The 22,392-nt window shown below is 48.0% G+C and overlaps 1 protein-coding gene across 6 annotated transcripts in view; it reads left to right on the top strand.

Moving 5' to 3' along the window:
- SLC25A25 (solute carrier family 25 member 25) overlaps positions 1-22,392 on the top strand; it is a 33,709-nt gene that overhangs the window by 4,535 nt on the left and 6,782 nt on the right. The window contains exons 1-4 of one of the 6 annotated variants that reach the window (XM_027035216.2): positions 11,802-12,472; positions 21,235-21,361; positions 21,453-21,540; positions 22,189-22,224. In XM_027035216.2, coding sequence (XP_026891017.1) covers positions 12,254-12,472; positions 21,235-21,361; positions 21,453-21,540; positions 22,189-22,224 — 470 coding nt within the window. In that variant the 5' untranslated portion in view covers positions 11,802-12,253. Of the gene's footprint in view, positions 1-11,801; positions 12,473-18,552; positions 18,822-21,234; positions 21,362-21,452; positions 21,541-22,188; positions 22,225-22,392 lie in introns of those variants that run through there. The other 5 variants (XM_027035217.2, XM_027035212.2, XM_015062380.3 and 2 more) reach the window with 5 other exon arrangements.

Genomic DNA, 22,392 nt, shown 5'->3' with positions numbered 1-22,392 from the left:
AATCTCTGCTGCTGCTAAAGGCAGGTTTTATGATGCATTTCTTGATATGCTGTCTGTACCTTTCGGGGTCCCTCATCTGAGGCAGGGTACCATGGGAGTACAGACTCCTCTCGGAAACATTGCACCAAGTCGAAGAAGCCAGTCACAGAGACCATGTATTATGTGATCCATTTATATGAAAGTCCAGAATAGGGAAAGCTATAAAGACAGAAAGTAGACTAGTGGTTGCCTAGGCCTGGGAGGGGTAGGGAACGGAGAGATAAGAAGATGACAACTAAAGGTCTTGGGGGCTCTTTTTGAGGTGAGAAAATGTTCTACAGTTGACCATAGTGATGGTTGCACCTATCTTTGAATACACTAAAAACCACTGAATTGTGTAAATGGGTGATTTGTATGCTGTGCAGATTTTATCTCAATAAAACTGTTTTCAGAAACTCAGTACAGGGGCGCCTGGCTGGCTCAGTTGGAAGAGCATGAAACTCTTGATCTTGGGGTTGGGAGTTCAAGCCCCACGTGGGGTGTAGAGATTAGTTACATAAATAAATAAACTTAAAAACAACAACAACAAAAAGCCCAGCACAGGATTTGTGGTACAAAACCTGGGTGCAAAAGTTGTTTCTGCTGCCTGCTAGCCGTGTGACCTTGAACACATCCCTCAACCTCTCCGCGCCTCAGTTTCCGTATCAGACACATGGAGGTATGAATACCTATTTCCTAAGGTTGTTGTGCGATTGAATTAGATAAAGTATATAAAGAGCCTAGCAGAGTGTCTGATACCTAGATGTTCAACACAAAGTAACTTTCTCGTCCACTGAGTCTTTGAAAATAAGATGCCCAGCGTTGGTTGTAGTCAGCTACAGTGTCTCCCAGATTGCCTAGGTGAAGAGCGGAACAGAAGGAAAGAGAATGTCTGGGGACATCGGTAATTAAGGTTGTATAGCACCCAGGTCTCCTTCCTCTCAGCTGAGAGGGCCTTCTGTTTTCGAGAAGGAATGTGGGTTGCTGGGCCCGGCAGACTTGAGGAAGATGGAAACAAAGAAACCCTGCTGGCAGGAAATCTCTTAAGAAGTTACTGAAAGGGTAGACTCACTCTATACCTAAGGAAGTCTTTTTAGCCCAGATGTTCCCCTGGATGGCACTGGGCCCTTATGGGCTCTCACAAGCCTTTTGCCCGCCTCGTGAGCCATGGATGGCCTTCTCTGACGTCTGAAGTTCACTTTGAAGTTGTGAAAATGGAAGCTCAAGTGGAGCTGACTTCAAACCTTTGGAGATAAGCTCGCCAACCTCGTTATTTTGCAAAAGCGGGACTGAGACTCAGAGGTCAGGCTGGCTTAAGGCAAAGGCAGTAGCAGAGTGCAGGATTTTGACTCCACCTAATTTAGCTTAGCACACGCTGCCTCCTTGCTTCCGTGGCTGTGGATACTTCACTAGACCTCAAGGCTTTGCAACTTTTATTTTCCCAGTTCATGACATTGACGCATCTGCCTATAACACCCTCTCAGCATTTTAGGACCCCTGATGGTGCCCAGGAAGGAGTGACTAAAATGATAGGTAAACTCTTCCTAAGTATGAGATCTAAAAGACTCAACACAATACCTTAAGGAAAAAAAAAAAAAGGAGAAATTTTTGTCTTAAAGGTGTACCTTCCAAGTTGGGGTGCCTGGATGGCTCAGTCGGGTAAGTGTCTAACTTCGGCTCAGGTCATGATCTCGCAGTCTGTGGGTTCAAGCCCCGGGTCGGGCTCTGTGCTGACAGCTCAGAGCCTGGAGCCTGCTTTGAATTCTGTGTCTCCCTCTCTCTCTCTGCCCCTCCCCTGCTCCCGCTCTGTCTCCCTCTCTCAGGACTGAATAACTTAAAAAAAAAAAGTTTCATAAAAAAAAATAAAGTAAATAAATGAATACAAAGGTAGAGCTTAAGGAGATTCTTATCTGCTTTAAACTCTAGGCCAGGAAGCTTGAAAAGGAGGTGAGTCATGACTCATTTTCTAGGGCCAAAGGGGAAACTGGAGATGGTGGCTGTCCCTGTTCCTGCTGTTGCTTTGTGAAGCCTTCCACGTTGTTCCCAACAACCCCTGGCCTCATGCCTTCTTTCCTCCAGCCCTCCCTCCTCGGCTGGAGTCTGACGTGTGACTCTTCTTACCAAAACACAAAGAAAACCACCTATATTGTGTTGGAAAACTCTCAAAGGCCATTGAAATGCCAATGGTGAAAAGAGGCGGGCAGAGGATAGTTTAGAACGAGCACAAACTGTGAAATCTTGGCTGTGGGTGACAAAGTTGAATAGTCTTGTTGGTTAAAACCAGCCGGCTACAGCCCCCATCTTCATTAATCTGTTGGCCTCCCCCCCCCCCCCCCCCCCCGTCCCGCGTGTGCAAAACCTGCTTCTCCTTTTGGTTAATGCCTTTAGGCTGAGTCTGAATCCATGCGATGTTGGAACTGGAAAGGTTTTCAAGGTTTGTCCAGTTCGGTCTCCCCTCTCGGCAGCCCAGAGAGGCTAATACAACTTGTCCAGGGTCAACAGATGCACTAGAGGGGGGAAGGTAAGGTCCCTGGAGCACCCCTTAGTGACAATGCATTTATGGATGCAGTTAACTCCTTATTTCATTCATTCACATGGGAGATGCTATTACTTTTGCTAGAGTTTCTTTAACCAATATAAGAGGTAGCATCTAATAAATCTATAGCTAAAATATGCCTTTTCTGAATTGTTTCCTAAGAACTGGTTTGGTATAAACCAGTTAGGCTTACACCGAATTCCCAAGGCTGCCCTTCGCACCTCAAGCAGTGTCTTTGCTGAAGGCAGCGGGTGGCTGGGTTTCACACCCCTGTCCTGGCTCTTCTCTGCAGTCTCACTCGGTACAGAGCAAGCAGCTGGGGAGAGCTATTTTTGCACCGTTCATCCAATCTCAGTTTGAGTCTGTGATCCTGAAATCAGTTTTAAGAAACTGGAAACATTTAATGTTGCTTTAATAATAAATCCGCTGGTTTGCCTTTTTGAGTGGGAGAAGAGAAGGTGTGGATAAAGATAAAGTGGGTGCAGAAATTTGACTCAGCATGTGCCCATGGGTTTGGCTCCCACTGATCAAGTTTGGATTGGTTGAGAAATTTCTGATCATTTTGGGTGATTGGGTTTTCACTGGCTGGCCTCAGTACCGCATCCTGCCCCTCCCCCTTAACGCTTGCCGCAAGGAGAATCCTGCCCTTCTAAAAGGACACCCCAGAAATATTATGCCATGTTTCCACGTGATCTCTTGCTTCCATAGACCTTTAATTTACGTGTCACATCTCAAAATCCTATGCTTGAAAATCGGGTTAATCTTGTACGCCTCTAACTTTCTTTTAGAGAAGAGAAAAAGACATCTTCGTAGGCATTGACCTTGAACTTGGGGCCTCAGTGGGGACTGGCTGTTCACCAGGAGTAGACAGAAGCCCTCCCAGGAGTTTTCTCCAGAAGTGCACTTCGCTTTCCCACAGTCAAAGGAGTGTCCTTCGGGGACTTTTTTTTTTTTTTTTTCTCGCCAAAGCTAGCGTTTTTGGTTTTACTTCCTAAAATGGAAATAAACTGGGGGATTTCACCTTTGTCATCACTGCAGAACTGTCATCTTCGATGCCTTGGTTTCACGGGTGCCAAAGGAGGCAAGTGCCTGGCTCCGCCTCGTTGTCTCCATATAACCCACTTGGCCAAGCCAGTCCTCGTTTTCAAGGCAAATCGGTCTGGCTTTCTGTCAAATAAAATCTGGCTTCATTTTTCAGTTAAAAAAAAGTGTTAATAGGCTTCCCTTTGGCAACAGCTGTTCTGAATGGTAAATAATGCTAAGATAGGTAGTAGGTAGTTAAACTGGTAGACACAGACGTGGAACGTGGCTCTGGAGCCAGTCGTAGGAAATCCCTCTCTGCCTTGTTACAAGACTCCTCAGGAATCTCTAGCTGTTCTTCTGTGCCCTGCTCTAGGGGCCTTTTGCACCCTGGGCAGTTCCTTAGGATAATGTGGAATGGGCTCCCACGGGGGCGTCGATTCCATTGGAATCTGTTTTCTTTGAAAAGTATGGGAGAGGGGCGCCTGGGGGCTCAGTCGGTTGAGCGTCCGACTTCGGCTCAGGTCATGATCTCACGGTCCGTGAGTTCGAGCCCCACGTCGGGCTCTGTGCTGACAGCTTGGAGCCTGGAGCCTGCTTCCGATTCTGTGTCTCCCTCTCTCTCTGACCCTCCCCCGTTCATGCTCTGTCTCTCTCTGTCTCAAAAATAAATAAACATTAAAAAAAATTTTAAAAAGTATGGGAGATCCTGTTTTTATTCAGCAAAATCGGTTTTCTGGATTCTTGGAAGAGTGGGTAACCTGCTGGTGATTAGCCCCCTCTTCACTAGGTTCTGTTGATGTGTATAAGCAATAATCATGGGAGGGTTATACTTGCTAGCCCAGTCTCTGGGTATGGGTGAGCTCTCTTACCCAAGAAAGCTAAGTGTGGAAGAATTGTATTATAGGAATTGCATGTAACCCAAAAGAAACTACTGGCCCACCAGGTACCCCTGGTTTCGGTGATGATGTGTGATATAAGGAGAGCAATGTACCACATTAACCCACAAGGAAACCAAAGATACAAGAGAAAGTGCTTTAAAATAAAAATACTGGCAAAGGATGCAATTGAACAAATTTTCATTGATCTGTCTTAGGTGCAGATTTTAAGATAAAGAAGGCATTGTCTCTCCCTTGCCTAGTTTTTTGTTTTTTGTGGTGGTTTTTTTTTTTGGTGGTGGTTATTGATTTTAGAGAGAGACAGGGTGCAAGCAGGGGAGGAGCAGAGAGGGAGGGGGAGACAGAATTCGAAGCAGGCTCTAGGCTGAGCTGTCAGCACAGAGCGCGACACGGGGCTCGAACTCCCTGGATTGTGAGATCATGACCTGAGCTGAAGTCAGATGCCCAATCGACTGAGCCACCCAGGTGCCCCTCCCTTGCCTAGTTTTATTATTTCCTTCTGCTTAGTCTGGGTTTATTTTGTTCTTTTCTGCTTTCTTGAGAGGGAAGTTGACGTCACTGATTTGAGGGCTTTCTTTTCTAGTATGGGCTTTCCCATCTAAGTACTGCTTTGGCAACATCCTACAGATTTTTATGTGTTCTGCTTTCACACCATTTGAAATACTTTCTCATTTCTTTCTTTTTTTTTTTTAAGTTTTAAAAATTTTTTTATTTTGAGAGAGAGAATCCCAAGCAGGCTCTGCACTGTCAGCGCGGAGCCCAGCGCGGGGCTCAAATTCACAAACTGTGAGATCATGACCTGAATCAAAATCAAGAGTCAGACACCTAACCGACTGAGCCACCCAGGTGCCCCAATACTTTCTCATTTCTCTTTTGAGCTCTCCTTTGACGCATGGATTATTTAGAGTTGTGTTACGTTGTTTCCAAATATTTAGGTATTTTCCAGGTATCTTTCTGCCATTGATTTCTAATTTGATTCCACTATGGTCAAAAAACATATTTGGTACAAGCTGAACCCTTTTATTTTATTTTTTTTTCAACATTTATTTATTTTTGGGACAGAGAGAGACAGAGCATGAACGGGGGAGGGGCAGAGAGAGAGGGAGACACAGAATCGGAAACAGGCTCCAGGCTCTGAGCCATCAGCCCAGAGCTTGACGCGGGGCTCGAACTCACGGACCGCGAGATCTTGACCTGGCTGAAGTCACGGACCGCGAGATCTTGACCTGGCTGAAGTCGGACGCTTAACCGACTGCGCCACCCAGGTGCCCCGTGCTGAACCCTTTTAAATCTAGTGAGACTTGTTTTGTGAGCCAGAATCTGTTCTGCGGATACTTTGAAAGAATGTGTATTCCAGTCTTGATGGGTAGAGTGTTTTATAAATGCCAGTTAGGTCATGGTGGTGGATAATGTTGCCCAACCAGGCCTTCTGTGCCCTTGCTGATTTTCTGTCTACTTGTTCTATGAGTTACTGAAAGAATGGTGTTAAGATCTCTGATTATGATGGTGCATTTGTCTCCTTTTCCTTACACTTTTGTTGGTTTTGCTTCATGTATTTTGAGGCTCTATAATGTGATTCAGAAACATTTAGGCTTCTTATGTCCTCTTGATGCATTGACCCTTTTGTTATTATGAAATGCCCACCATAACATCCTTTGCTCTGAAATCTACTTTGTCTAATGTAATATGGCCATTCCAGTTTTCTTTGGATTAATATGAACATGGTACAGTATATCTTTGTCCATTCTTTTATTCTTAACCTATTTTTAGGTCTATATATATGTTTTTATTTTTTTAACGTTTATTTATTTTTGAGAGAGAAAGAGAGACCGAGCACGAGTGGGGGAGAGGCAGAGAGAGAGGGAGACAGAATCTGAAGCAGGCTCCAGGTTCCGAGCTGTCAGGACAGAGGCTGATAATGGGGTTCGAACTCATGAACTGTGAGATCATGACCTGGACCAAAGTTGGACACTTAACTGACTGAGCCACGCAGGCGCCCCGTATCTCTGTATTTAAAAAAATGTTTCTTGTAGGCAACGTATAGCTAGATCTTGCTTTTTTAATCCCAACTGACCATCTCTACCTTTTAACTGGGATGTTTAAACCACTTGTATCCACTGTTGTTATTGATATGATTGGGTTTGAATCTACCACCTTTTTTTTTAAATTTTTTTTTTTTACATTTATTTATTTTTGAGAGACAGAGTGAGACAAAGTGAGAGTGGGGGTGGGGAAGAGAGAGGGGGAGACACAGAATCCGAAGCAGGCTCCAGGCTCTGAGCTGTCAGCACAGAGCCCGACGCGGGGCTCGAACCCACAAACTGAGATCATGACCTGAGCCGAAGTCGGACACTTCACGACTGAGCCACCCAGGCGCCCCTGAATCTACCACCTTTTTATTTGCTATTTGTTTTCTGTGTGTGCCATCTACTCTTCTCTTTCTTTCTGCCTTCTTTTGGGTCAGTTGAGTATTATTTATGATTCCATTTGGTCTCTTTTGTTGCCTTACTAGCTGTAACTCTCTTTCTAATGGTAGCTTTAGGGATTATAATATAAATACATTTTTAACCTACCACGGCCTAACTTAACCGATATTATATTAAATAGTTGAAGAGGGGCACCTGGGTGGTTCAGTAGGTTACCCACCGGACTTCAGCTCAGGTCATGATCTCACGGTTTGTGGATTTGAGTCCCTCATTGGGCTCTGTGCTGACTGCTCAGAGCCTGGAGCCTGCTTCAGATTCTGTGTCTCCCTCTCTCTCTGCCCCTCTGCCACTCCCATTCTGTCTGTCTGTCTCTCTCTCTCAGAAATAAATAAACGTGAAAAAAAATTCTTTAAATACTTTAAGAATCTTTGGGGCCTGGGTGGCTCAGTTGGTTAAGCATCCAGTTCTTGATTTCAGCTCAGATCATGATCTCACTGTCCATGAGATGGAGCCCCACACTGCGCTCAGCACTAACAGCATGGAGCCTGCTTGGGATTCTCTTTCCCTCTCTCTCTGCCCCACCCCCGCTTATGCCCGTGCTTCCTCTCTCTTTCTCTCTCGAAATAAATAATAATATGGAGCCCCAACCTTGTGCATTGTTCAAGGGCCAACCATACTTTTATTTCTATTCTCCTAGCTTTTGGGCTGTTGTTCTCATATATTTTTACTTCTACATGTGTCATCAGCCCGCGATACATTGTTTTGTTTTTGCTTTAAATTTATCTTTTACAGAGATTTAAATAATAAGAACAAAGTCCTTTATATTTACCTATACAATTACTGTTTTGGTCTTCTTCATTCCTTTGCGTAAATCTAGATCTTCCTTCTACCTAAAGGACTCCTTTAATATTTCTTGTAACGCAAATCTGCTGGTGAGAAAATCTTTCAGCTTTCATAAGTCTGAAAAGTTTTTATTTTGCCTTCCTTTCAGTAGGTGTTTTTTTTGGGTTAACAGTTTCTGATGGGAAAGTCCCCAGATATTCTTATCTTTGTTCCTCTGTATGTATTGGATCTTTTTTTCTGTATCTGCTTTTAAGATAATTCCTCTTTATCACTGGTTTTCAGAAATTTAATTTGATGTGCCTGAATGTAGTTTGTTTGTTTGTTTTATATTTCTTATCCGTGGGGTTTGTTGAGTTTCTTTGATCTGTGGATTTGTAGTTTTCAATGAATTTGGGAAAAAATGTAGCCATTATTTCTTTAAATGTTTTTTCTGTCCCTGCCTTCGTGAACTCTGGTTCATATTAACTGTTAGCAGTTGCTGATGCTCTGTTCATTTTTGGTTTTGCCTTTTTTCTCTCTTTCGTTTTGGAAAGTTTCGATTGCTGTGTCTTCAAGCTCATTAATTCTTTTATTTTGCATCGTCTAATCTGCTGCTAAAACCATCCAGCGTGTTTTTATTTTTTCTTTTATTTTTCCTTTTTTTTTAAATGTTTATTTAATTTTGAGAGAGAGACAGAGCGTGAGTAGGGGAGGGGCAGAGAGAGGGAGACACAGAATCTGAAGCAGGCTCCAGGCTCTGAGCTATTAGCACAGAGCTCAAACTCACGGACCACAAGATCATGACCCCAGACGAAGCTGGACACCCAACCGACTGAGCCACCCAGCCCCTATGAGTATTCTTGTGTACTGGTTCTATCATACATGTCATTTCTGAGTCACTTTCAACTGATTGATTTCAATCCTCCATATGGGTCATTTTTTCCTGTTTCTTTGCATTCCTGTTAATTTTTCATTGGATTTTATTTTACTAGGTGCTGGATAGTCTCATATTACTGTGAATATTTTTGAGCTTCATTCTGGGGCTCCCTTCCCATACCTCCCTATATTGTGAGGTTTTCTATTCTGTCCTGTGGGAACAGGATGCCTTTGGATGGTTCTTTTCCCACCCTCAGGCAGTGTCCTCACAGGCAGCCTGCATGACTCTAGGAGGGCCCTCAGCAGCTCCCCAGAGCTCACTGTCTGTGCAGTTCCTTCCTCCCCGGTCCTTGGTCCTGCTGTAGCTGCCCTGACCTTCCTGGCCCCCCAGCTGCTTGCCTTCAGCATGGGGAGATTGCTGGGCTCTACCTGGGTGCCTTTTCCCTGCATCACAGCCTGGTAACTCCAGCCATGAAGCTGGGGCAGGTTGTAGGGCTTGCCTCATTTGTGTGGATCTCTCAGGAGTCACTGTCTCGTTGCCTGTTGGCAGAAAGATGAATCAGTCCCTGTTATTCCATCTGGGCTGGAAAGCCCTAGAGTTTTTGCTCAGTTCTGTGGGATGGAAGAGCCCATAAAATGAAATGCCAGTAATCTATTACATAAGCGATTTCTCTTGTGTTTGCACATGGGGGCCCAAAACACTGCTATGTCCAATTCGACAGACCCCTTGTGCCTAAAAACAAGATTCATCTTCATTAAAGGATTACTAATTTGTTGAGGGTTTGGGGCTCTGGACTGATTCTTCTTCAGTATTAAAACTATTAATTTCATGAACTCGCAATCACTTTCTGTCAATAAAATAGCTAGTGTGAGGGCGCCTGGCTGGCTTATGCAGTGGAGTGCACAACTCTTGATCTCGAGGTTGTGAGTTCGAGCCCCACAGTAGGTGTAGAGATTACTTAAAAATAATATCTTTTAAAAAATAAAATAGCATGTACTGTTTATACATGCTTTATAGATACATTTTTTAAACGTTGATTTACTTGTTTTGACAGAGGGAGAGCACATGAGCAGGGGAGGGGCAGAGAGAAAGGAAGAGAGAGAATCCCAAGCAGGATATGCACTCAGCACAGAGCTGGATGCAGGGCTCAATCTCACGAACCTTGAGATCATAGCCTGGGCTGAAATCGAGTCAGACGCTTAACCGACTGAGCCACCCAGATGTCCCGAGAGCTAATTATCTAATTTCATGGTTAACAAATTCTGTGAAGTAATAATACAGTTCTTTTACCATCTCCATTTTGCGCAGATATTAAAGCACAGAGAGCTAAAGTAGCTTGACCAACATTATTCACGCGACTAGTAAGGGGTGGCCTGGATTCACATGTAGGGTCTGGCTCCAAAGACTATACATCTAGTCAACACACAAAACTGCTTCAAAATAAGGTTGGTCCGTGTTTCCAGTGAGAAGGCAACTGATGCAGGCCCCTCAGCTTTCCGAGCAAGCTTGGCCATGTTGCTTTCGCTTCTCGTGTTTTCTTTTTAAACAATTGTAGTTACGTACATATGCACGTGTGTGTGGTCATAACATGCACATGATTCAGTTTCACAAGCTCTAAGGATATTTAGTGAAAATAAACCACCTGCCTTTCTCCTCTCGAGCCCCCAAGTGCCCCAGACCATACTTCAATTTTTTTTAATGTTTATTCGTTTTTGAGAGAACACGCATTTAATTTTTATTAATATTTATTAATATTTTAAAAGAGCGCCCCTCTTTAATTTTTAATGTGTCTTTCCAGAGATAATTTGTCACATATACACACTGAGAAATCAATGGCAGCATATTACCCCCTTTATTCTGCACCTTGCTTTTCTCATTTAAAAAGATCTGTTCAAGCCATTCCATAACAGTAGGTAGAAATGTCTTAATAACAGTTGGATAGGTGTGGGTGTGCCTGAATCTTATGTACCTGCTCCTCTTGTCAAGGACCTGGAAGTTGTTTCCAAATTGTACTATTATAAACAGAGCTGCAAAAATACATATATATCCTCATATTTTATCCTTACATGTATATGTATCACACATATATCATATATGGGTATGTGATTTCCCGTAGGTGCAAATGTATCCACAGGATAAATCGCTAAAAGTGGAATTGTTTTAAATTTTTTTTTAACGTTTATTTATTTTTGAGACAGAGAGAGACAGAGCATGAATGGGGGAGGATCAGAGAGAGGGAGACACAGAATCCGAAACAGGCTCCAGGCTCTGAGCTGCCAGCACAGAGCCAGACGCGGGACTCGAACTCACAGACCGTGAGATCATGACCTGAGCCGAAGTCGGCCGCTCAACCGACTGAGCCACCCAGGCACCCCTTAAACAGAATTGTTATATCAAAGGATTTGGGCTTTTGACATGTTGGAAGCCATGACTAACTTCCTCGTGGGAGAGGTGGTACTGATTTACACGCTCACGGCAGCGTGTGAGGGTGCGTGTTTCCGTACACTCTCCCCAACACAGTTCATGAAAATTTTCTCACGCTTGTGTTTTTAAAAGAATGGTTGTGAACACCATTATCAAAGCGTCGCTTTGCGGGCGGGGGGGGGTGGTGGGGAGACTGGTCACTGCTTGTGTTGGCTAGTAAATTGAGAAACATTCAACCAAATGTAACTTCACTTTTATTCATGATCATCCACTCCCTCCAGTCTACAGACTTCATCTGTGCCTGGTTCTGGGTACTAGAGGGAGAAAGATGTGTGACTTGGTCCCCGTCCTTAAGCAGCTCGTGGTGTAGAGGAAGACATGGGAGAGTGAGTAGCCGGTATGGCGTGCGTTGTGCTCGGCAGTTGGAGAGAACGGGCTAATGGGGCAACGAAGAGCGTTGCTAGATGTGTCAGGAGGTGTTGCCAGGGTGTATTGATCGTGTTAACCTTGATGGTGAAAGTCATCCCGGAAACAAGCAGGCGGAGAGGAGGAAGTTGGGCTCCCGCGGGGGTGGGGGTGTGGGTGCAGCACCGGGAGGGTCCTGCGAGATGGGAGGCTCATCTGGCGGTTGCCATCAGCACCTCCCTGCAGAACTGCCGGCCGCATGCAGGGAATCGGCCGCCTGTGATTGGAGGGCCGTTGCTGGTTGGGATAATGAACTCGGTAGTGTCGGCAGAGGTGATTGGCCGCGCCCTGCTGCAGTGAGATTGCAGACGCAGACGGGGGTGCTCGGGTCCGGGTCCTGGCTCGTGTGATGATCATTAGTTGAGCGAGGACTGCTGAATAATTGGGACCTCCGAGTTGCTTCTGCCTCCAGGAGAGATCTGTTGGGCTATTGCTTTTAGCTTTTTGAAAAAAGCCAATCATTTGATCACCATCCATCTGCAAGAGTGAGTTTTTATTGAAGTAGCTCCGTCTGCTTGCTCTCAACGCCAGCGGCTCGGCGGCAGGGCTCTTCCTAGAGGGAGCCCCTTCTCAGGCCAGGCAGGACAGCAGTGCTAGGAAATTTGAAAAAGCAGGAAACAGCCACTGCATGCCGAGCTTTCAGCCTCACAGCCCCCCCAGGCTAGTCTTCCGAGCAGCCGCGTAGCCAGAGATCTTTGGTATTGTGGTCACATCCCTCCTCACAAGTGGAACAGTCAACCGCCGGCGACACTGGGAGGAAGCCGTGATGTTGCAGATGCTGTGGCCTTTTCTGTCCAGCTTTCTCCCTAGGGCTGGGTGCCAAGGCTCCAGAGAGGGGAATGATAATGAAGTCAGAGGCACCCCGGCTCCAGCTCGGGGAGACCAGATGTCAAGCTTTTTGGGGAAACAGGACGGAAGGGCTGAGGCCACGGAAAAGAGACCCACCATTTTGCTGGTGGTCGGACCTGCAGAGCAATTTCCTAAGGTAATGGCAACCTCAAGAGGACCTCCTACTTTAGGGGCTGTTCTAGGATCGGTTCCCTGGAGAAAACTGGAGTGTGGGGAGGAAGAGAGGACTTAGAAATCAATCACTTTGGTATTGGGGCCTGGGGAGAAGTGTTAGACAATGAAGAAACCCAAGTCTCCAGTCTAGAATCTTCCTGTGGCCACGGTAAAAGCTTTATCACCCTATCATGACCGGCTCAGTGTGGCCATTTGGGGAAGGAAGGTTGAAGGCCATAGAGGATTTACCTTAGGATTTGTCATTTTGGTCCCAGAAAGCCGTTTGAAAGGAAGAGACAAACGATCACGCTATGTCTTGTGTCTTAGCTTGTCTGAACAATGCAGGGAGGACCTTTAAAGTTGAACCAGACTGCTTGGAGCTGGGGAGGGCCAGCCTGTCCTGCATCCCTAAGGTCAGACCTTTGGGTCTGTAAGGAAGGGAGGAGAAGGAGGAGTCAGGAGAGGCTGGAGTCCCAAGGTGCAGAGGCCAGTCCCCTCGTGGGTCTGCGGGTCTCCCAGGGCCATCTGTTCATCTGGTGCTGTGAGTGTGGGTCACCTCGCCTCATGTTCACAAGAGCCAAGGTAAGTTGTAGCACCCCCATTTCATGGATGAGGAAACGGAGATGCAGAAAGGCTGAATAATTTACCCAGGATTCAACAGTTCCAGAGGGGTAGAGGTGAGATTTCACCCCGGAATCCGTATGGAACTTTGCCTTGTACTTGACCTCGCTTTCCCTGAAGAAAGCAGTTTTTAACAGGACCAAGGTGCATTCTTGGGATTAGAATGGAAAGTGCAGCTTGCCTGGGATTTCTCCTGCCTGCGTTAGGAGCAGCCTTGCTGACCTCCTGAGTTGTGGTTATTTGAATCTGTTCTCCTTTCTCAGGATAAAAATCAATCAGAAGAGAGAAGGAGATTCTGCCCTGTGTCTGGCACATTGTAGATTCCCCAAAAATGTTGTTTGAATTGAACTGCTGTATCAGAGAATTAAATGTTGGGTTTTTCTCTGCCAAGTGGGAGGGACGACAGCTCCTGCTGGCATTTAGGTGCAAGCTTTGAGCAGAAGCCTCTGTAGGCCACGGGCTTGTCCTGGTGGGCAGGGGCCTCAGAATCCGTGTTCCGCCTGCAGCGTGCTTCGAGCCCCGTCTCTTTCTACCTTTCTGTCATCCTGGACGAGCTCAGAAATGGCAGTGGCGCTCTCCTTTGTGAGAACCTTTTTTGTTTTTTTAACGTTTATTTGTTTTTGAGAGAGACAGAGACAGAATGCGAGTGGGTTAGGGGCAGAGAGAGAGGGAGACACAGAATCCGAAGCAGGCTCCAGGCTCCGAGCTGTCAGCACAGAGCCCCATGCGGGGCTCGAACTCAGGAGCTGTGAGATCATGCCCTCAGCTGAAGTCAGACGCTCAATCGGCTGAGCCACCCAGGCGCCCCAAGCCTTTTTTTTTTTTTTTTTAAATCTACAGACCTGCTTGCCTGATGGCCAAGGGATTAAGAGACTGGCTGGCTCCCTTTTAAATTCACCTACTTTGGACTTTAATAATTAACTGCTCCATTTCCCAAACTCATCCTGGCACCTATTGCCAGCCCTGCCCCTGGGTGGCCTCATGTCAGGACTTTCTGTTCTGAACAGCTTAATTCCTGGCCTGCCAGTGGGGCCAGGGGGTGGGGTCACGGGGCCCAGCCAGAGACCCACACCTTTCCCTTTCTCCAAGAGGGAGACAGATCAGCTGGCTGGGGGTGGGGGCAGCCCCAGCGGGGGAGACAAGAGCAGCCAGTTTGGTGTGAAGCAAGAAAGCAAGCACATCTGGGCAGTGTGGACTCTTGAGAAGCAGGTAAACTGAGAACTGGGAATAGCAGGAGCATTTCTGCAGATAAACGGACAGAATAGTGTTTCTGCAGCGTGTGTCCTTGGCCAGTGCAGCGACTCCTGAAGGTGGGGTTTGGGGTTCGCGATGCTTGGCCGATGGGACCTCAGCTTCTCAGTTCCCACTACTTTGTTGTGCTGTCACTTCCCCCTGTCTGCTAGGGAGTCAGGTTCCTGCAGGCTTTTCTTCTAGGAGCTGTTCCAGTTTGCCCCTTTATCTTTGTCTTAACAGTTAATCTGCAGTTGGAGAAGAAAGCCATTTAGTGTGGCATGAGAGAGGCGCCCTCAGGGCCATTCAAGCTCGCAAATCCTGAGGGGCCGGCTCCTCAGAAGCTCAGAGAATTTTGCCCATTGTGTGTCTAATTGCCAAGTGCAGGCAGGTTTCATTGGAAACCCAGCTACGCTGGGCTGTCATGGCAACCTGATCATCAAATGACACTCCCAGCCACAGCGGCAAATGAGGTTCGAGAACCTTACGGGTGGGTGGGGCTAGAGCAAGCTGGATGCTGGCGGGGCTCCTTTGCACATTAATATTTTTGGCCAGGTCTGAGTCATTGCAGAAGAGGGAGAGATACTTTATGACCTAATGCTCCACTCCCAGAGGCACTCTACCTGCCCTGCTCTTCTCCTACTCACAGTATTCAGCGCTTACAGGAAGCACCTGTTCTGGGGGCATGAACCAGAGCAGTAGAACAGGGACAGACAGCCTCTAGTGGCGTTGGCAGACTCCAGGAGAACAGGATGCTGGGGAGAGGAACTTCTACTTTACAGATGAAATGGAACCTGAGACTGCTAGATCCTAAGGGATCCAGAGTTGCTGTCATTGGCTTTGTATGCCACTTGGTACGGGAACGGACATCAGAAGAGGCCCGCAAAAGTAGATCTGGGCCACAAAACTCAAATAAGTCCAAAGAGCAAAGAATGGTAGATGGCAGGACGGGGAGAGGGATGGCACGTGACGCTGTGAGCCGGTGTGACTCAGGAGGATCGGAACACGAGCCCTGCTTCAGTCTTGCGTATTTATATTTCCCTGGTATGCGTTCAGAAGCTTTCACACAGATCGGTTTTGGGTTTGCTTTTTTTTTTTTTTTAAAGCTAAGCCTAAGCCTGAACTCGCTCAGGTCACACACCTTTCCCACACACCTGCCACCTTCCAGTATGAAGCGTTGCGTACTGTAATTCTCCATGTCAGGCGTGTACAGGCTTTCTTTGGAAACTGAGTTCTAAAATTCTTCCTGGCAGCGTCAGGTTTGGGCGCTGTTTTCCGTGGATGTGACAAGAGCTGGGTCCTGGGTGAGGCCCAGCCCTACCGCCAACAGGCTCTGGGCCCCGGGAGAACCAGGGCGCCTCTCCAGGTCTGTTTGCTCATCTCAGAGATTAAGGGGGTGACCCCAGAGCCCCTCTGGGCCCCGGTAAGGTAGAGCACTTACCTTGCATCCCAGGTGCTTCGAGATTGGCTCACTTGGGTGGGATTTCCAGTTTCTGTGCGACAGTGGAATTCTGCCTGACCTGTGGGACTCAAGAGGAGGGCTGGTTTAAATAAGTAAGCAAACACCCAATTCCAGTTTGTCTAATGAAAACATTCTGTTGGACTCCTTCACAGTTGCACAATAGAAATACGTTGGAACCCTTTTTTAAAATCAGCGTTGGAATAGAATTAACGTTAGCATTGGAAAATAACATTTTGATAAGCACATGCAGAGCTTTTCAGAGAACATTTCTTGACCCCCATGATACCATTGGGCTGTGGAGTAACAAGCTCTGTTATAACCAAGGAGATTTCGTCCTGTTGTTGTTTTTTCCCTAGAAAACAGTTGCTGTTATCTGGTAATGCTTTAATCAGTTTTTCCCTAAAATATAGAATATGGGTTTCCTTTTATTTGGTATTGTTTTTGAACATTTTCGCATGTTCTGTAAATACATGATGAAACTCGATAGTACACAAAGAAAAATTCCGTAGTACAGTTATATTTACTTGTTAGAAAATGAACATCTCCCAAGTTGAACAACTTATTTTTTCAACCAAAATATTTGCCATATTAGAGGCGCTTGGGTGGCTCCGTTGGTTGAGCGTCCCACCTCTTGATTTTGGCTCAGCTCATGATCCCAGGGTCATAGGGTTGAGCCCCTTGTCGGGCTCTGTGCTGAGCATAGAACCTGCTTAAGATTCTCTCTCTTTCCTTCTGCCCCTCTCCCCTGCTCGTGTGCCCTCTCAAAAAAAAAAAAAAAAAAAAAAAAAAAGCCATATTGGAATGACTGCAGTCATCAAGAAATGAGATATTTCAACATATGTCTGTAACTTATTTTTATTTCAGAGGCGAACACGAATAATTTAACAAAGGAAGATCAGCATTTCAAAATTTAGCTCCTGTATTTATAAATGTGAATCTCCTTTATTATTATTATTTTTTTAGTTTTTGTTTTTAAGTAATCTCTATACCCAACACGGCACTCAAACCCACAACCCTGAGATCAAGAGTCACATGCCCTACTAATTGAGCCAGCCAGGCACCCCTATAAGTGTGAGCCTCCTTTAAAATAAAAATAATAATACACGACCTTGTTGAGGTGGATGAAATACCCCAACGACTATGTTTGCAGACACTCAGAAAAACACACTTGAGGTCTTCATCACAAGTGATCATGCTATTTATATCAGCACCCTCCGTGACCAAGTCGAGGTACAAAGGTTCAAAACAATAGTCTGCCTTCAGGGACCCCAGTAGCAGAGATAAGTTGTATGTGAAAATAGCCCAAACCAGAAATTCTAGATGGCGCAATTCTAGAGGTAGCTGAGTGCCATGGATTTAGGTGGAGGCTGAACAGAAATCTTCTGGATAATCCAAGCTGCCTCTGGAGTCCTCATCAGATCCTCTCCAGTGTAGTCCAAGACCTGTCATTACAGACTCATCATCAGGTCTCTTTTAGAGGGGCTGAGATGTCATATAAGTTATTAAAATGTTTCATAATGCTACATGTAAGCATTAACATCTTATTTTTTCTTAAGCCTTATTTATTTAATCTCTACACCCATCGTGGGGCTCAAACTCATGACCCTGGGACCAAGAGTCACATGCTCTTCTGACTGAGGCAGCCAGGCACCCCATCTTATCTTAAAATTCTTTTTTCTAGTTCTTAACAAAAAGCTTTATAGTGAGTTGATAAATTCCTTTTACTTTTGTGATTTCCAAATAATAACCATCCATTTTTATCCATCCTGGTAGTGAGATTTAGTCTATATTAGGAAATGGCGCACTATAGAAGGGACATCTCTGTGATGTGGTCTGCCTCCGCAGCACGAGTCTGTGGAGTACTTGAAATGTGGTCACACAACTTGAGGAACTGAATTTTTTTTTTATTTCATTTTAATTAATTTAAAAATTAAAACCCCTCTTGAATAGGACAGACCTAGGCCAGAAAGCTAGGACTATACCGAACTTTGAAGTATTCTGAGGGTGGGCCCTGAAGGCCATCTGGAGTCTTCAGTGAGGGGCTGGCTGACCCCAGGTTGATGCTCCTGGGAAGTCCCTCAGCACAACGATCTTTAGCGGGGATCCCCTCTGCCCCCATCATGTCCACTCTCCGGTGCTTGTAGGACCCCCAGGAGGAAGCCTGCAGGGGAATGGGTTGGTTCTGAGGTGCTCCCATTGCAGAGTGGCCTGGAAAAGGTCACTGGAGCCAGCTGGAAGGTGGCGCGACTAAGGCACTCTGAGTCCAGGGCACAGCCTGCCCAGGGGCAGCCCCCTTGCGGATGAGTGAGCCCGCGATGGGGCCGCTTCCAGGATGGCTGCGCACCCGGCTCTCGGGCAGCTCCTGCCAACTGCTATCCTCACAGCTGAACTAGACCCATTGCCAGTTAGCATCGACCCAGTCTGCACACCCGCTTCTTTTTCTGTCGGGAATGATTTACTAAAGGGGAGAAAACCATTGTATTGTGTGACGCGTTTGGGGACCTTGTGGAAAAACATGCTGAAGGCTGTTTGTTCATCTGGCGGGCTTGGCACCGCAGGGTGAAGGTTCGCTCCGACCAACAGCTCTCGCGGCCCGCTGGCGAAGAGTTAAGTCGGGGCGCAGGTGACGTCAGTCCTGATCTTTACACGCCTCCGCTTGAGCAATCGCCGCCTCCTCGCGGGGGCCGGTGCTCATTGGCTGTGGGCAGGGCTTCCTGTGGGCAGGCTTTTCTCAATTAAGTAAAAGGGCAGGGCCTGAGCAGCCAATGACAGCTGCGCCCCGGCAGATCTGGTGCGTGTGTGCCCGGCCAGCCAGCATTCCCTGGCTCGCAGGCGGCGGCGCGCCCGGCTCCCCGTCAGCATGCTCTGCCTGTGCCTCTACGTGCCGCTCATCGGGGAGACCCAGACCGAATTCCAGTACTTCGAGTCCAAGGGTCTTCCCGCCGAGCTGAAGTCCATCTTCAAACTCAGCGTCTTTATCCCCTCCCAGGAGTTCTCCACCTACCGCCAGTGGAAGCAGGTCTGTGCGGCCTTGGGGCCGGCGGAGTGAATGAATGCGCGAGTGGTGGTAGACGGTGCGCGTGCGCTAACTGCCCGGTCTCCCCGCCGCAGTGGGGGAAAGAATGTGTGAAATGTGCAAGTTCTTGCGGCTGCAGCCGGGAAAGGGCTATGTCACGTCACGGGAATGACTGGCTTTCATATGACTTCCAAGGAAGGCCGGAATTACCGGGAAGATACTTGTGGGAGACGGAAAGGGATTCTCTTGCCGGGGGTGGGGGGTGGGGGGGGGTAGTTCCGGAGAAGTACAGGGCAGGCGGGGATGGGGGCACAGCCCACATGCTGTGGGGCTGTTTCTCCGAGCTGGGGGAACGGAGGGACGGATAGGCAGAGAAGCTCCTGTTGGAGGCCCAGGGTTGGAAGTCGTGTTACAGAGGTCGGAGCCGGGGGTGCTGTGCCCTGGGAAGGGGGAGAGTTCCCTTGGGAGCAGGGAGGCAGCAGAAATCCTTACATTTTAAAGACGGGGAGATGGCTACGCGGCCTGTGGGGGTTGCTTGCCTCCTGAAGGGGCACCCTGACTTCTCTGTTAGATCTCATGCTGTCCCTTCAGTGCTCCTGATGGCAGTGGAGGTCGGATGGTGTGCTAGGGGTGGTGGTGATTAGCATATCCTAGGAAGGAGCCAGAAAGTAGGCCCAGTAGTTCTGAGGTAGAACCAATGACTTTGAAGGTATCTTGAAATCAGCTGCCATGAACACAACCTTGGGTTTTCTGTATCACAAGGCACCCCCCACACCAAGGCACATGGATTGCGTTGGTGGCAGAACAGCCCAGATGCCAAAGCCTCCTAGAGTCTATTTCCATTTGTCATAAATCTAGACTGATAACCCTATATGTAATTCGTACCGTTCTTGGCCGAGAGCGCAAATGTCCGCAGGAAGTTAACTCCAGATAACAGATAAAATATGTACCAGCATCTGTCTCACATTCCAGCCACACCCCCAGAGTTGTTCTTTGGATCATGTTAGGTGACATGGTATCTGTCCAGGCCTCCTCCTAACACCCTTAGTGGCTGAGCGGTCGCAAAGAGCCATCAGCTAGTTCGGAGAGTAACCCTGATTGTAATCGTTGGAGGGCACCAGCTCGCCCAATGGTCCATCCATTTCCTAACCCGTTGGCTCAGAGACTTTTAAAGCCATATTGGTTTGTGAATGGTGAATGTGTTTCTCACTGAGAGAATTGGGCAACACAGGAAGATTATAACCATTTTCCTTAGGGGATTCTCGGTCTAGATTTTGGGGTGTTGCTGGGTTGCAGTGACTCATGTGTGTCCCCCACCTTCTTGAGATTAACTTTTAGGGCGGCAGCAGGATCTCTAGGGAGGTGGCTCTGCAGTCCAGCAGGCCCAGCTTGAACCCCGCCCACCACTTCCCTAACTGTGTGACCTTGGATAAATTACTTAACCTCCCTGAGCTTCTGTTTCCTTTTTTTGTAAAATGGGGGAAATGACAGTACCTGCCTCCTAGAGCTGCTTGAGAGGGTTCAGCAGGTTACTAGAAGTAAAGCATTTAGCAGGTCCTATGGCACAGGCCAAGTGCTCACTCGTCTGGGGAGAATTTCCAGGTGCTGGGCATCCAAAACCCAATGGCAGCTGCTGAGCAAGGCTCACCTCTAAGGGCAGGCACAGAGTGCTGTTAAGGAACGGGGTCTCTTCAAGCCTTGTTGGGTCAGTAAACTACTAAGAAGAGCTGGCCTGCCTTTTGGTACCTCGTTGAGGGAGCTGAGGTCAGTTATGTCACCTGGGATCAGAGGCCGGCGGTGCCATTAAGCCCAAGCCCCAGAATAGCCCCCCCTTGGCTCATACCAGGGTTCTCTGGCAGTGTTTCCGGCAAGCAGGCATTGGCAGGGACCAGCTCTGCCCCATACCTTTACCGTGGTCACCCATTTGTTCTTGGGCCAGTGCCACTTGTAGGGATAAAGAGCAGGCTACAGCATTGCTGGGGGAATCTGGAGCGCCCAGGGCCGTCCCCACATTTGGGCAGAGAGCATGCAGGCCGAGGCCTGGTGCCAGGGACAGTGCTGCCGGGGAGCCACGCAGCTGACCCTGGGGTACAACAAGTTAGTCTTCAGGACACTCGGGATGAGAAAGTGCCAAGCCCGCCACTGTTAGCCTCTTGCGGAAGGGCTTCTCCTGGGTGTACTTTTCCCTCTTTGCTTGTGAGGGAAGCAGGATGCGCTCTTGCTTGGATTCTGGCCAGCCCCCAGGAGTCTGAATGGTGGCTCTGGGAGTAGAGCGAGGGAAGCATCTCAGGTCCTTGGGGCCACCTCTGTTCTGTTCGTGGGCTGGCACAGTTGTTTCCTGGGGACGGGGCGCCGTGAGGGACAAGGGAGAGCTAGTGCGCGAGCTAATGGACCAAACCTTCCTTTTGTTTTGTAGAAAATCGTGCAAGCTGGAGATAAAGACCTCGACGGGCAACTCGACTTTGAAGAATTTGTCCATTATCTGCAAGATCATGAGAAGAAGCTGAGGCTGGTGTTCAAGAGTTTGGACAAGAAGAATGATGGTGAGCGTTGCCTCCAGAGCCAGTGGCTGCCCTGGGTCTCAGGCCTCTCGCGGGGCCCGGCCCCCGGCTGAAGCCTTTGTTGTTGTTGCAGGACGAATCGACGCTCAGGAGATCATGCAGTCCCTGCGGGACCTGGGAGTCAAGATCTCCGAACAGCAGGCAGAAAAAATTCTCAAGAGGTGAGCGCTTCGTCAGCCTCCGCGTTTGGTTTAACTAGCGTGTGACGAAAGAAAGGCGTTCTCTGACCAACTCTGTGGTGCCCTTCACTGTACTGACCCTGTTTCTCTGAACTTCGGCTTCTGATGGTTTGACGCGAGCCCCAGGTAGCCTCTCCCCGAGAGCCGCTGCTCCCCGGGTTCCAGGCCAGGGTCACAAATCACTTGGAAGCGTGCCCGCTCACCGGTGGCCTGTGAAGACCAAAGACTAGTTGGGGGCGTTTCAAGTGGGTGAAAGGCGAGCACTGCCTGGCGGGGAAGGGGCTCGGGCAGCCTGTTTACGATGGACTTCTTCCTGAGAAGGCCGACTTTTCTCCCCCCTGTCCTCAGACGTGCTGCCCCGAGACGGCTCACAGGGGAGCCTGGTCCTGGGGGGTTAGCGTAGTGACTCTGCCAGGAAGTCATGCAGGTTTGCGTTAGGAGCGGCTTCCCGTCCTGCCTGCGCCTTTTCCAGATCCCCGGGGCCGGAAGGGGCTGGTCAGGGCCAGCTGCCTCTCGTACTGCTCCCCGGGCGTTTGTGCCGTGGCGTGTGTCTGCTTCACTAACATCTGCTCCAAGCACTTATCTGTGTTTCTCCTCTCTCCTCTGCATCCTCCTTTGTCTGTCTGTCAGAATACGAACGGGCCACTTCTGGGGCCCTGTCACCTAGTAAGTATCCGTGTCACCCTGGTGACTGCCTCCCTCCTTGACCTCTGTGCCTGATCGGAACGGGGTTCTTGTGGGCCACGATAATTCCCGTTTTTGTGCAAAGTGGGGTGTGGAGCCACCTCGCCTCTTCACTGGGGCAGAGGCACCTCCTGTGGGTTCGTCAGTGGC

This window comes from Acinonyx jubatus, chromosome D4, assembly GCF_027475565.1.
Source record: "Acinonyx jubatus isolate Ajub_Pintada_27869175 chromosome D4, VMU_Ajub_asm_v1.0, whole genome shotgun sequence".
In the NCBI taxonomy this organism is placed as follows: domain Eukaryota; kingdom Metazoa; phylum Chordata; class Mammalia; order Carnivora; family Felidae; genus Acinonyx; species Acinonyx jubatus.
This window is presented reverse-complemented; position numbering and strand designations above follow the sequence as displayed.